The following is a 14,446-nucleotide window of genomic DNA, read 5'->3' as shown; positions in this document are numbered from 1 at the left end:
CCAAAATGACTTTGCTGGGTAAAATTTGGATGGCAACAAGTTGGGAAAAGCTACTCTGAAAGAACAATAACAGAGAAAAGAGGAAGAGGAAGAAAGAAGATAAAGGAGATGGGATAAATAGAAGAAAGATACACAACCATGTCAATTTTGTTATTTACATGGGGGTTATATTAGTTAAGTGCTAGGAGGAAGATAAGTATGAGGAACTATGGCTAGAGAACAGATGTGCCATTATAAGAGCTAGTTATGAATGAAGAAGGCGGCCAGGAGATAAGGCAAACTAATTCAAAATTTGGTTGTCACAAAACTACATTTATCAGAAGGCAAATCTGTGGTAGTGCTTCCCCACCTCCTCAAACCCTCTAGGGTGCTCTCCAAAATTCCACCATTTTGCCTTTTTATTTTTGTGGGTTATTAGTGGTTTAGAGACACCAAGTTAGGAACCAGGAGATTGTGAGTTCTAGCCCCACTTTAGGCATAAAGCCAAACGAGTCACTTTGGACCAGTTACTTTGTCTCAACCCTAGGAAGAAGGAAATGGCAAATCATTTTTGGGAGAAAAATTTGCCAAGAAAACTACTCCAGTCAGTTGCAAATTCAAACTGACCTAAAGGCACAAATTTGGGTACAAAGGTGGGAGCTACCATCTTTGTTTTTTGTGAATGTCTTTGAGGGCATGTGGAGCCCATGTGTTCTTATACATCTTTCTAGAGTCTAGCTTCTAGAAATCAATGCCTTGATTTGTCACATGCCAGCTTTTCACTTTTTTTTTTTTTATGATCTGAAAGGAATTCAAATGAGGTGCAGCAGAACAGGTACCAAGAGAAATATGAGAAATATCCATTGCCTACTTTGAAATAATAAGTTGATCCAATGTTATCTCTCTGCTTGACATCAGATTATTGATGGATGAAAATCAATTCAAAATAATTAAAAATATATTTTTCAGATACTGGACGTTGATAAGACTTTGTGCACAATTAAATAAAATATCTACTCCAAATGTTAGTGTGTAGCAAATCAACACAATTCTTAAAATAATGAGTCAAAAAGTCATGAAGAGTATTAAAAGCTCATTGATCACTACTAATGGTATTCAGGTAGTCCTCAACTTACAACTATAATTGACCCCAACATTTCTGTTGTTAAGTAAGTCATTTGTTAAGTAATTTTTGCCCTATTTTATGACTTTTCTTTCCACAGTTGTTAAGTGAATCACTGCAGTTGATAAGTTAGTAACCTGGTTGTTAAGTGAATATGGCTTCCCCTTTGACTTTGATGATCAGAAGGTTGTGAAAGGTGATCATGTGACCTTGGGACATAACAATGGTCATAAGTATGAATTCATAAGTATGAAAACCAGTTGCCAAACATCTGCATTTTGATCACATGATCACGTGGATGCTACAAAGCTCATAAGTGTGAAAAATTGTCACTGGAAAGTCACTCTTTCCAGAGCCGTTGTAGCAGTTAGACTTATACCGCTTCATAGGGCTTTCAGCCCTCTCTAAGCGGTTTACAAAGTCAGCATATCGCCCCCACAGTCTGGGTCCTCATTTCACCCACCTCGGAAGGATGGAAGGCTGAGTCAACCTTGAGCCAGTGAGATTAGAACCGCTGAACTGCAGATAACAGTCAGCTGAAGTGGTCTGCAGTACTGCACCCTAACCACTACACCACCTCGGCTCTTAATAACTTTGAACAGTCACCAAATGAACTGTTGTAAGCTGAGAACTACCTTTATTAAGATCTGTATAGTAGCTCCATTTAGATCAATGGTTCCCATTGTGGAGCAATTTGATTTTTAATGAGGGCAAATTGAACCTTGTTTAAACTAAGTTAATGGCCTTTTAGGCTTTTTCCATGTCAGTAGTGTTTATTTTTTGAGTAAAGTAATAATTATATGTCACGGGGGATGGGGGACGGGACATCGGTATTTTAGAGATGCTTAGGTGGGGCATGCCCCCAAAAAGGTTGGAAACCACTGATCTAGATTAAAGGCAGTGCTATCAAATAAGTATTGGAATTGCATTGGCTCTTGGTTTTATTTAAGTCTATAATTTGGGGAGCATCTTTATGTAGCTGAATTTAAGATAGCATTATAACTAACATTGTAGTATTTTATCAAAATATTTCACAATGGTAATGCAGTACAGATATTACAGCTTTCTGGATATGTACAATAGCTGATATTTCCTAATTTTGCTCAGGATTTGTGTTTAGTTTCTATTTTGGTCCAGTCAAAGATAACCTAGTCAGGAAAAAAAAAACAAGAAAAGTTGCCATTGCTCTTAACCATAAATCTTTGGGAATAATTAAGAGGTAGTGTTACAGCTATTATAATAGAGGGTTTTTTTCCAGAACTTATTAAAAATATGCAGAAAGGTGAACATTTACATTGCCAAGTCTTGATCCTTGGCCAGAAAATAGCTAGACTTAAATGGTTCCTATCAGTGAGGTTAATGACAGAACAACAACTATTAGCAGAAAGTGCTAATAGTTGTTGCTTTCTACACTCCAAGTTTGTTTAGATGCACAAGAAATGACAAAAAAGGCTCCAGTCAAGACCCGAGAATTATTATTTTCCATGGACTGTTCTTTACATTATCTAAATGTATTAAGCTTTTCTAATTTGATCTGAAAACCTGCATCTATCCTTAAATCTATTCAGCTGGCTTTTCCTTGTCGATTTTTGAATTTTGTACATATTCTCTGCCAAAGCTCATTGATTTGGCTTAAGAAATCATTAGTATTATCTGTTTTTTATTTCATTACTTAGCCTATACTTCCACAAACAGGATCTGTTTTTTTCTTGAAAGTTTAACTACGTTGCTACCAACACAGAGCATCATTTCTTCTCCCTCTCCCAAAAAGAGCATTTGCTTTATCCATAGAATGGTACCATCTTTAGCATGTTACTTTCCTCTCTATTCAATGACGTTTCTGAAGGAGAGTATGTGTAATGATTTTAATTGTTTTCAGATATTAGTTTCAGTGATCACAGGCCAAATTATTACCTAAAATCCTGGACGAATTATGATGGTTGTATATTTTCAAATCTAATTTTAATCATACAGATTGCAGCTTCAGAGTACCTAATAACGGATTACTATAATTCTTCATTTAGACTCTACATAATGACTACCACAGAGTTATTAAAAACTTCTTAATAAGTTTCTGATTTATACCCACATGGGATTGGAAATTTGGCCTCATGTAAGTTTGAAATAAATTTGAAATTCTATAGTGTAGACTTATGAACAACAGGTTGAATCATTATTGTAATACAATAGCAGAGTTGGAAGGGAGTTTGGACGTCTTCTAGTCCAACCCCTGCTTAGGCAGGAAACCCTATACCATTCCACACAAATGGCTATCCAACATCTTCTTAAAGACTTCCAATGTTGGGGCATTCACAACTTCTGGAAGCAAGCTGTTCCACTGATTAATTGTTCTCAGGAAATTTCTCCTCAGTCTTAAGTTGCTTCTCTCCTTGATTAGTTTCCACCCATTGCTTCTTGTTCTACCCTCAGGTGCTTTGGAGAATAGTTTGACTCCCTCTTCTTGTGGCAACCCCTGAGATATTGGAACACTGTTATCATGTCTCCCCTAGTCCTTCTTTTCATTAAACTAGACACACCCAGTTCCTGCAACTGTTCCTCATATGTTTTAGCCTCCAGTCCCCTAATCATCATTGTTGCCCTTCTCTGCACTCTTTCTAGAGTCTCCACATCTTTTTTACATCGTGGCGACCAAAACTGAATGCAGTATTCCAAGTGTGGCCTTACCAAGGCATTATAAAGTGATATCTTGATTCTATCCCTCTCTTTATGTAGCCTAGAACTGTGTTGGCTTTTTTGGCAGCTGCTGCACACTACTAGCTCATATTTAAATGGTTGTCCACTAGAATTCCAAGATCCCTCTCACAGTTACTACTATTGAGCAAGGTACCACCTATATTGTACCTGTGTATTTTGTTTTTCTTACCTAAATGTGAGCCTTACTTTTTTCACCATTGAATTTCATTTTGTTAGATAGTGCCCAATGTTCAAGTTTGTCAAGATCCTTCTGCATCTTAAGCCTATCTTCTGGAGTGTTGGCTATTGTGTTCTATCATTTTGAGAAAATTAATGCTTTAATTTGTTCTTGCTTGTTTAATTTTTTTTCTAAATCTCTCAAGTTTATCCCCATACTCTAAAAGGTTTCCAGGGATTAAACTTCTGCATCCATGAAATTATTTCATTCTTCTATTTTAGTACTTTCTTTCTATATTTCACAAACACTACCTCTTCCATCTCTGTATTTTTAAATCCTAGAAGAAATGTGTTATGCCCATGCTTTAACATGGGATTGCTAACCAAGGCATTTGCTTTTCATATGCTTTCATATTTATTTTGTTATGAGTAAAATAAATTTGTAAATGTGCTTTAATGTTCTCTCCCAAATGAATTATTTCCCTTTGTTTATGGTCCAAGAGTGCTTAGTGGGCTAATTTTATTCCCTGTAGTTTGTGAATTTGATTGCAACTTTTAGCTAATTTCCCCAAATTAGTAAGTGAGAAATAACTATTTCTCTAGATAGTGAATTCAGCTCTATATAAATGTGTTAAATGCATATTGCACTTGGTTAATCAAATTAAGTTGGTTCTTGGCTGCTCATATGCTTGTACCCTTTATATGTTCATTCCTTTCAATAAGTATGAGGTATGAAACAGTTCAGAAGTTCATAGCTACCATGATGGCTATATAATTGTCCCAGGTTATCCAGAACCTGAGCTGGGACAGTGGCCACATACCAGGTTTACCTATTGGAGGAGTGGCAACATGAATCTTCAGAATCTCCCTTATCATGATCAGATCATGGCCCAATTACGTGGTGCCAGTAACCACTGAAGTTTTGCAAGACAAATGAGTTTGTTCCACTCCCAGTGATTGTTGGAGTATGATGACTAGCCTTGTGCATCCCCTGCCCCACCCCAGTGACTGATGGAACAATAGCTGGGAGTTGTTCCTCTGTTGGTCTGCTGCCCAATGCATTTGAAACCTTGAAATAGGACTGTAGAGACATTGGATCAGATCCTGCCTGTGCAATCTCTTATTTTTAATGGATTCTATCATTCTCTGTGATTCACAGATGAATTGAGGGAGATTAAATGGAAAAAAAAATGTCTAGCACACAATGACAGAAGAACCTGAGTGAATATAGTTAGAGCTATTTTAAAGCCCTATCTCATGGTAACAAAGCCAGCAAAGAGGCAATGCTTCTCCCAACTTACTACATCTGCAGATAGCTGCCCCAAATATTTGTTTGGGAAACTCTAGCCCTGTTGATCAGAAGGAACTTTGAGATCCTGTTACAGGGTTCTGTGGAGGAAATTCCTCAGCATCTGTCAAAGCCACCTGAATTTTTAAGGAGATACCCAGGACATATTCTTGCCTTGTCATCTGGCATTGGTTTGAACTTCTTGTCCCTAAGGAATTGGATAGAGTTCTTAGTACTTTGAGCTCATCTTTTCCACACACTCATGGTTACTTAAAGCTGGTTGAGTGGTGTGGTGGTCTAGTGGTGAATAAGCTCATCTCCCAATTGGGAGGCTGAGAGTTCAAGAGGCAGATATTACTCTCTTAGGGTACAAAGAAAAAAATATCTGCTGCAAACTTTGTGGGACATCAGGAAGGGCAACTGGCCAGTAAATGCTCAATTCCATCCAGTCACCGCAACCCTACCCCAAATTAAGAGATTACAGGGTTGCAAAGAAGGAGGTTTTTTATGGTTAGTTAAAGCTGGTCAGGGGGAGGGTTCATGTGAGTGGATTCTAGAGGAGGTGAATTCTTCCTTGAGTGAGGAAATTGTTCCTCTGCATTTTAAGGAGGCACCGGTTTACCCCATTCCTCAAGAAACCATCAATCCCATGTTGTGAAATATTAATCAAGTATTCACCTCACCTTTTGGAGGAAGGTGAGAAGGTAGTCATGTAGCAGATTCAGAGAGCTCTGGATGAAGTGGATTATCCAGATCTCTTTCAGTTAGAATTCATGTGAGATGAAAATAGCATTAGTTGCATTGTTAGATGATCTCTGGTAGGAGCATTTCTTAACCTCTTAGTAGCCTTTGATACCAATGACCACAGTATCCTTGTGGACTAGCTCTGAGGATTAGGGATGGAGTGTACTGTATTATACTGGTTCTCTTCCTTTCTCCACCATCAGCTGCCTTTGGTGGTAACTGAAGAGGACAGAGAATCCACCTTTGCCTCCTACTTTGTGAGTTTTGCAGAGATCATTGCTTTCTACTCTCCTTTTTACATCTTCATGTCATGAATCTCAACCAGCACCATGGTTATGGTAGTATCACTGTGCTGATGATTCCCAAATACATCTTTCAGCTCCTGGCAAATAAAGGAATGTGATTATCGCCTTCACACAATTACATCTGCCCATCCCATTAAGCCCAACAGATTTGGTGTGCTGCAGGTCACATCCACTAAAGAAGTTAATCTGGTAGAACCAAGGAGACATCTTTTCTGCCATGGCACCCCCACTGCCCCCACTATAGGACATCATTCCTCCTGAGGAGAACTGGCTCCATGCCCAATATACTTCAGGAAGTCCCTCAAAACATGGTTATGTGGTTGGGCATCTCAAGCTAGTGATGAATTCATGATATGGCTTTATTCATCATTACAATAACTCTCTCTGCTATTCCATTATTAATAACTTTGTGTGTTAACAGTTTTTATTATTCTCTTTTTTATTGAATGCCACCCAGAGTCATAAATCTTTGAGATGGGTGGCTATGTAAATACGTTAAATAAATAAAATACCTTGTTCATATGTAGCAAAAACGGGGGGTCCCCACTGCAATGTTCTTTTCCCAGTAGAAAGTCATAGTGTGCCATATATTACTTTTAGCCTTTCTCTAAATTCCTCTTGTTTATGGAGGTAGGGTGATTTTAAAGGTGACCCAATGAGAACAGGACTCCTTCATTTTGTTGGGAATTTGGGGGGAATGTGTGGATTTTATGGTTGTATTCAAACACAGACTAGATGGACTGGGGATGTTTCATTTGGATTTCTGCATTGAACAGGACTTAGAAAGACTGAACTGAATACAAAGGCTTAAATAGCCACTTCTGATTTTTAGAATCTATGATTCTGTTTTTTTTTTCAATTTCTGCCCTCTGCCCTCAATTTCACTCCTATTATTAACTAGCATTTTTTTTTCTTTTGCCAAAGAGTAGAGAGGCTGTTTAAAATGTTGGCTGGGGCTTTTTTTTTAAAGAAAACACCATATACAAAGCATTGACCGCTTTACCAATCAAAATAAGGTGATCTCCTGTCTCCATCAAATCTCTCCCTCTTCCAACCAACACCTCTTCTGAAGAGAGTAATGACTCCAGAAATCAACTGGTCTGCATTTGGCAAATCCCTCAAATGAAGCAAAATGAATCACTATGTTCAATAGTCCTATGACTCATACATTTAGTAGCATGTCAGAAAACAATAACAAGTTTGCTAATATCACTTTTCCTGACACATATACGGTAAATTCAAGTGAAATAGCCAGAATCATTGACAATAGCTAATACTTACTAAAAACTTACTCAACTCACATGTTTTATAATGAAAAAGCAGTGACCCTCGTGTAATGAGTTTTGCCTATATCCATTTTTCAGGGGCTTAAGAACTAGGCCTGTGCAAAGAAGGTGAAGGATGGTTTGAAAAGTATCTTTTTTGTAGGCATGAAGCAGCCACATCCTTTGAAAGGTTCCAAATATTAGAGAGATATCCCAAGTAGTTTCTGCAAGTTCAATTGCTAGGTTTTCTCATATGCCTAGGCACCTTTTTTGCTTTCAGTGCTTTGCACATCTGTATTAACAACTGAATGGAACCCAGTTTTACTCTATATATTTCTTGTTGTTTTCAAGATAAGCCACTTTCTTTCTTGCAAATGATGAACTATGAGGATTCCCAGAATGTAATGTTTAATCTATAATTATCTTTCCATGGCTTTCAAAAGTTTAAGAAAGTGACTGAAAAAAGCCATTAAAAACAAATAAAATATAGTGTTTCATATTGTTTTCACACACACAAAAGTAATATCAAGCTTTAGTTAACAATGCACTGAAAACTCACCTAAAATTATTAATGTTTCTGTGATACTTTTTTTTGGGGGGGGGGGCGACCACCTGTATCACTGGACTCTTCAACTCTGGCCATCAGTTATCAGTTCCAAGGAGTCAGCTTTGCAAAGAGAGATGGGTGGCATATAAATAAAATAAACGGGAAAATAGAATAGTGTACTTACAGTGCCGGCCTCTTGGAATGAATGAAGGAAAGGAATCTTTCATCACCCAGGACAAGTTCCAGGCAGTGAAATCCAAAGAATGTGGGGGACTGTTTGTTGGCGATTCTGATATGCTGATATCTGTCAGTAAAAGCAGAAGATTGTGATGCAAAAAATAATACAGGGAAAACATGTTTCAGCTTTACCTTGCAGAGTAAGCATCTACCTAAAGTAACTATTAATAATGATTAATTGACATTATTTAGTAGTTTAAATCAAAATTTCTTATATACAGTTGTATAGCACAGTTTCTATTCTACCTGTTTGGACAAATTATTCGTGTGAATAGCATTAAGGATAAGCATTGAAGTGATAGCAACTGATCATCAGTGTATGCATATATAAAGAAAAACTCTTCAGCATATTGAGTGACATCTATTAATTACCTAATCCTAATTTCCCTATACATTTAAAGTTCTTAAGAAGATATAGATGTGGTCCAGAGTTCTGGAGAACCGGTAGCAGAAATATTGAGTAGTTCGGGGAACTGGTAAATATCACCTCTGACTGGCCCCGCCCCCATCAATTCAGTGCTTCCCAACTCCCAGCTGATCGGGAGGAAATGGGGATTTTGCAGTAACTTTTCCCTGGAGTGGGAGGGAATGGAGATTTTACAGTATCCTTCCCTCGCTATGTCCACCAAGCCACGCCCACCAAGCCACACCATATCCACTAATCCATGCCCACAGAACCAGTAGTAAAAAAAAATGAATCACACCACTGATGTGGTTTCCAGAAATGAACAGGTGGCAGGCATAGTGATTATAAGACATTTACTGGTTTAATCAAGTACAAATACATGAAAGCTTTGAGGGGAAAAACAAGAGGTTTTTTAATAAAAAAAGTCACTGCTCTTAAAGATAAATGAAAAAAAACCCTTCAAAACTAGAAGAGCTACCATCTAATGACTTCATGATACAATCATCTCAGTAAATTGGAATAAGAACTGAATAAGAACTGAAATGCCTTTTTCCTTTCTTGGTTTTTGTATCCTATTCACAAGCATTATTCTGAATAAGATTAATTTCCTTCAGCTTTTCAACCAACTGAAGACTATCTATATAAACAGACCAAATAGGAAAATTGACTTATTGTCCTTTATAACAGAAACACATAACTAAGCCTGATTGGCTAAACAGCTTTATTATATGATAATATTAATTGTAAGCATTTTAGATGGACTCTTTCTACACACACACATCAAAGCTTGACTCTGCAAGGTCAATATGCTATGTCATTATAAATGCAGAGTAATAAACACCTTAAATGGACCAAAAAGTCATTGACTTCATTCACTAATTAAACATCTTTAGGACTGCCAACATCAATAGAAGTAAATAGTTGTATTTGTTTCTTTGTTTCATTGGGGTTTTTTCTTGGCTTATTTGAAACCCATTTTTAATCACTGCATCAGACTTTCTTGCTGGTAAAAAGATAGGTCCTTTCCATTCCCTTTGTTTGTGCTGAGCTGTAATCTTGAGCTCTTAGGATGCCTCTCCACAGACTTCCTAGAACTACACTAATGGATTTCTGGCTCAGTTCTAGCATAGAAGGAAATGCAGTGAAGTTAGTCACTAAAGTTGCATGGAAGGCATCTTCTTTGCTGAGAATTCTTGCTTCATTACTAAACTGAGCAGGGGTGGATTTCTTAACGTCCTGCCCCCAATAATCATCTTTATTTCTGTTTCAAATAATTCAAAATAGTTTATAGTTTATAGTTTATTTATTTGTATGCCGCCCTTTTCCCTAAGGGGACTCAGGGCGGCTCACAAGTTAGGGGAAGGGGAGCACAAAACAAGTTATGAACATAAAACAATACATTGTTAAAAGAGAACACAACACTCATACCATTCGGGTGGGGTTAGGGTCTTTAGCCCCAGGCCTGCTGGGACAGCCAGATTTTAAGGGCAGTGCGGAAGGTCTGGAGGGTGGTGAGGGTACGAATCTCCACGGGGAGTTCGTTCCAGAGGGTCAGAGCAGCCACTGAGAAGGCTCTCCTCCGGGTAGTTGCCAGATGGCATTGGCTCGTTGATGGAATTCGGAGGAGGCCTAATCTATGCGATCGGATCGGTCTGGTGGAGGTAATTGGCAGTAGGCGGTCTCTCAAGTACCCAGACCCAATACCATGAAGGGCTTTGTAGGTGACAAGTAGCACCTTGAAGCGCACCCGGAGAGCAACAGGTAGCCAGTGCAGCTCGCGGAGGATAGGTGTTACGTGGGTGAAGCGAGGTGCACCTACGATCACTCGCGCGGCCGCATTCTGGACCAGCTGAAGTCGCCGGATACTCTTCAAGGGCAGTAAAGGCAGTAAGGTAACAATTAGAATGGGGGCAGAGGACTGGCTGGCTGATTTGGGTACTGTCCAATTGGCCAGTTAAAGGACATGATGATTGACTGAGTATTAAATGTTGTGAGAATGGACAAAGAGAAGACACCACCATCAGAACATGTTCCTGAGGGGGGAAGAAGTGCCCTTAGTCTAATTAAACTCAGGTAAGAATATTATTCTAATTAAATATCAAATCAATTAGCATATTATGTAGTTTGAGTCTTAGTGTTAATATACTGTAGTAATGTTTTCACAATATGTTTTCACAAAATATATTGATTATATCTTACAAACTTTGTTCTCAAGCACCATGTAAGCATTAGTATTGCAGACAAGGAAAATCATCTTATTCATTTTTATCTGATAAAAATTGAAATCTATAAAATACTGAAATGCCAGTTATATGCCGGTGTAGAGTATGAGATGGATGCCACAATCAATCTTTCATGCATATAGAAACATTTGTTCAGATATTCAGTGGCAAATAAAATTCTCAGTAGGAAACTTTCATTCATACCAATTAATGAAACATACAAAACCCAGATATAATTCGAATATATTAAACTATGTCAGCATAGTTAATAGATATAAATATGCATCAATCTAGATAATGCAATATAGCTGCCAGTATCAGAAATAATATTCTTGCTCTCCACATGCTCATTCGGGAATATACAGCACAAAATATAAGTTACTTTTAATGGAGTTTACAAAACTCTGAGCAGTATCTCTGTAGCTGAAATGATATTTTCAAGGAATAAAATTTGACTCCAGAACGTTTCTTACTTCTTGCTTAAACAATAGTCTGCTGGCACAGTGAGGGAAAAATAAACAAAGTTTCCTTCCTTATTATCACAATGGAGACCCAAACATTGGTGCATACCCATGCTTGGTCAGATTAATCAAGGTACTACCAGATTGGCTCTTATATTACCAAGTATGTGTTATAATATGGGCAAAATAATGGATAACCCTCAGACACAAGAGACTGCTATATTTAGAAGGGTATGATTTACAACTGGGATGGCACACCTTCTTACCGTATGAAAAGAATAAAATTCACAGATACTTTCAAAATTGCTACATAAGAAATTCAGTATTATCTGTATTGGGGGGGGGGAGATAAAACTAAGATCTATTTGAGAATCCCAGAATGGCTCTCAATGATGGAAGCATTTACATATCCAAATCTGATGAAGTTTGAAAAAAATCACAGCGCGCGATCACCGAACCGGTTGTTAAACTGGCAGGATACCACCAGACACAAAGATTTATGTGGCTTAAGGAACTTATTATTTAATTTTAACAGTATTCAAAAGAGGATGATACTTTAAAAGGTATTTGACAAAATGCTGATATTTGCTGCCCTAGCAGTGAGATATATCAGTGAAATATTAATGGTCCAGAACCAAATATGAACAATTAGATAGACAATATTATGGAGAGACTTATGTTTGGGTCTACTTCAGTCATCTTCCCAGATTATGCTCATCTAAATTTTTATCCACAGTGTTTGACAATATTTTATGTTCTTTCATGAAAAAAAAAATGTGAAACTGCTTGCATTGAGACAAGTAGAGGTAGGACTGCAACTTGTCAGAGAAGTGGGTTGACACTCCCTCACAGTATGGTTTATATTTTAAAACCCATTATCGTTGAATAATGCAATGAAAAATAGGAACATTTGTATTCAAAATCCTTTTCATTATACTATTTTCAGTGGCCTATACATTTTTTGACATAATCCAGTATGTGAGATCGTAGTCTTGGTTGCTTTGCAACGGAGAGGGGTTCTATCTTGCTTCTCCCAAGTAGTGCCACATAGAGGAAACAGAAGCTGTGAGCAGCCTTGCAAGTAGAGAAAACAAATCCCTCTCCCTCCCTCCCTCTCTCTCTCACCCCCTCTCTCACTCTCTCTCTCTCTCTCTCTCTCTCTCTCTATCACATACACCACTTCCCAGTGTTCCAGATCTCACGGGTCTGCAAATTAAAGGAGAAACATTCTTCCAATATGCAAATAAATTTCACTCATAAGAAACATTGACAACAGCTGGCAAAATATTCCCCCTCAGCTGCAAGCTACCTTGTGTCTTTCCATTTGACTATTCTTCTGTTGCTGTGTCTCTTGCTGTTCAGTTCCAGAAAAACAGTTGCCAATTGCTTTCATTCCCATAGAATGAGAGCATACTTTTTAACAGTCAAGAGTTGGCTAAGCCATAGCAAATCTTGGAGACAATATGGAAATTCTTTATAAATTTAAATTAATTTTGTATAGCAATATCATTTTTGTTATAAGTAAGAACCAATCCTGTTTTTTAACATCAAAGACTAGCATGAGAAAGCATTGAAAACATAGCAATAACAGTAGACTTATATACTGCTTCATAGGGCTTTCAGCCCTCTCTAAGCGGTTTACAGAGAGTCAGCATATTGCCCCCAACAATCTGGGTCCTCATTTTACCCACCTCGGAAGGATGGAAGGCTGAGTCAACCCTGAGCCGGTGAGATTTGAACCGCTGAACTGCTGATCTAGCAGTAGCCTGCAGTGCTGCATTTAACCACTGCGCCACCTTGGCTCTTGTTAGCATGATTATATTGCTATGTTACTTCAATTAATCAGTCTGCAGGCTTTATAAGTTTTTGGTTGGTTGCATCCATGTACTGTTAACAGTTTCTGTTTTTCTCTGTGATATATGTACCTGCTTCTCCCAGGCTTGAATGCCAGAAGAACTAAAACAAGCATGAAAACATGTTGGTGTTGCTCTCTCCATTGGCTTCTCAGAACAATAAAAAAATGGGAGTTTTGTAATTTATAGAAGGAAAATATCCATGAATGTAAAATAAAATTACTATGGATTTCTATGAAAGTGATGTGATATCTACTAAATCTTTTGGTAGATATTGAAACTGTTTTGGCAGATTTAAATAGACTCTATTAACATCTCTGGTTTTAAATAAAAATAAAAATTTATGTTAATCTTTTGTAATTCAATTTTGTAAATAACAATATTTTTTAAAAAAAAGCAGCCTGGAGTATTGATATACAAGATTTAGACTGATCTTTATATCTCTAATTTAATTTTGGTTAATTTTCTATTTCTCAAAGGGAAAAGTGGATTACAATATTTCTCTTATATGCAGGGCTTCTTCCAGCAAGCTGGCTGGGTAACCTTCAGTCCCATGTATCTCACTAGATTGAGTTAAAATAGGAGGACAAAGGAGTCCAGTGCTTTGAGTTATTTTAAAGTAATAAAAGTGAGATAAAAAGTTGAAAATATGAACAAATTATTTGCTATGTCTTTCATTAACAATGGAATGCTGGCCTTTATAAAGACATAAAACTGATACATGCAATCATATCTTTGTCCTATGATCCACATGGTATTTTACTGGCTTTTAGTAATGGTTCACTTTCTCAGCACTTTCTACCACTTTCCTGTAAAAATAGCTCAGGATATTAATCATGTCTTATAGGATAGCATGTACCTTTTAGGACTGGCTGTGAACAAGAAAGGTAACAGCAGTAAAATATATGCCACAGTATAGTACTTGGCAGGGTAGCAATAAATGCCTTGGGAAAGATATTCAGATAAAGTGATATATCTATACATACAAAGATCAGAATTATGAGATAATGAGATTTCCCAATGATACTCTATTGAAGAAGCGGGATAAAAAGAGGGTTGGTATTTTTGAACTTTGGGGTTTTAAGATTGATGGAAAACCAAGAAAATGAGCAAATGGATCACTAAATAAATCAATCCAGAATTCC

General features: G+C 37.4%; 1 protein-coding gene across 1 annotated transcript in view; it reads right to left on the bottom strand.

Moving 5' to 3' along the window:
- The window catches only part of ALK (ALK receptor tyrosine kinase), a 659,766-nt gene that overhangs the window by 487,937 nt on the left and 157,383 nt on the right, over positions 1 to 14,446 (bottom strand). Inside the window, exon 2 of the mRNA XM_087718714.1 lies at positions 8,307 to 8,426. Within this exon, the coding sequence (XP_087574840.1) occupies positions 8,307 to 8,426 (120 nt within the window). The remainder of the gene's footprint in view (positions 1 to 8,306; positions 8,427 to 14,446) is intronic.

This window comes from Thamnophis sirtalis, unplaced genomic scaffold (genome assembly GCF_051295495.1).
Source record: "Thamnophis sirtalis isolate CommonGarterSnake01/CBP01778 unplaced genomic scaffold, rThaSir2_p1.2 scaffold_6, whole genome shotgun sequence".
Lineage (NCBI taxonomy): Eukaryota > Metazoa > Chordata > Lepidosauria > Squamata > Natricidae > Thamnophis > Thamnophis sirtalis.
This window is presented reverse-complemented; position numbering and strand designations above follow the sequence as displayed.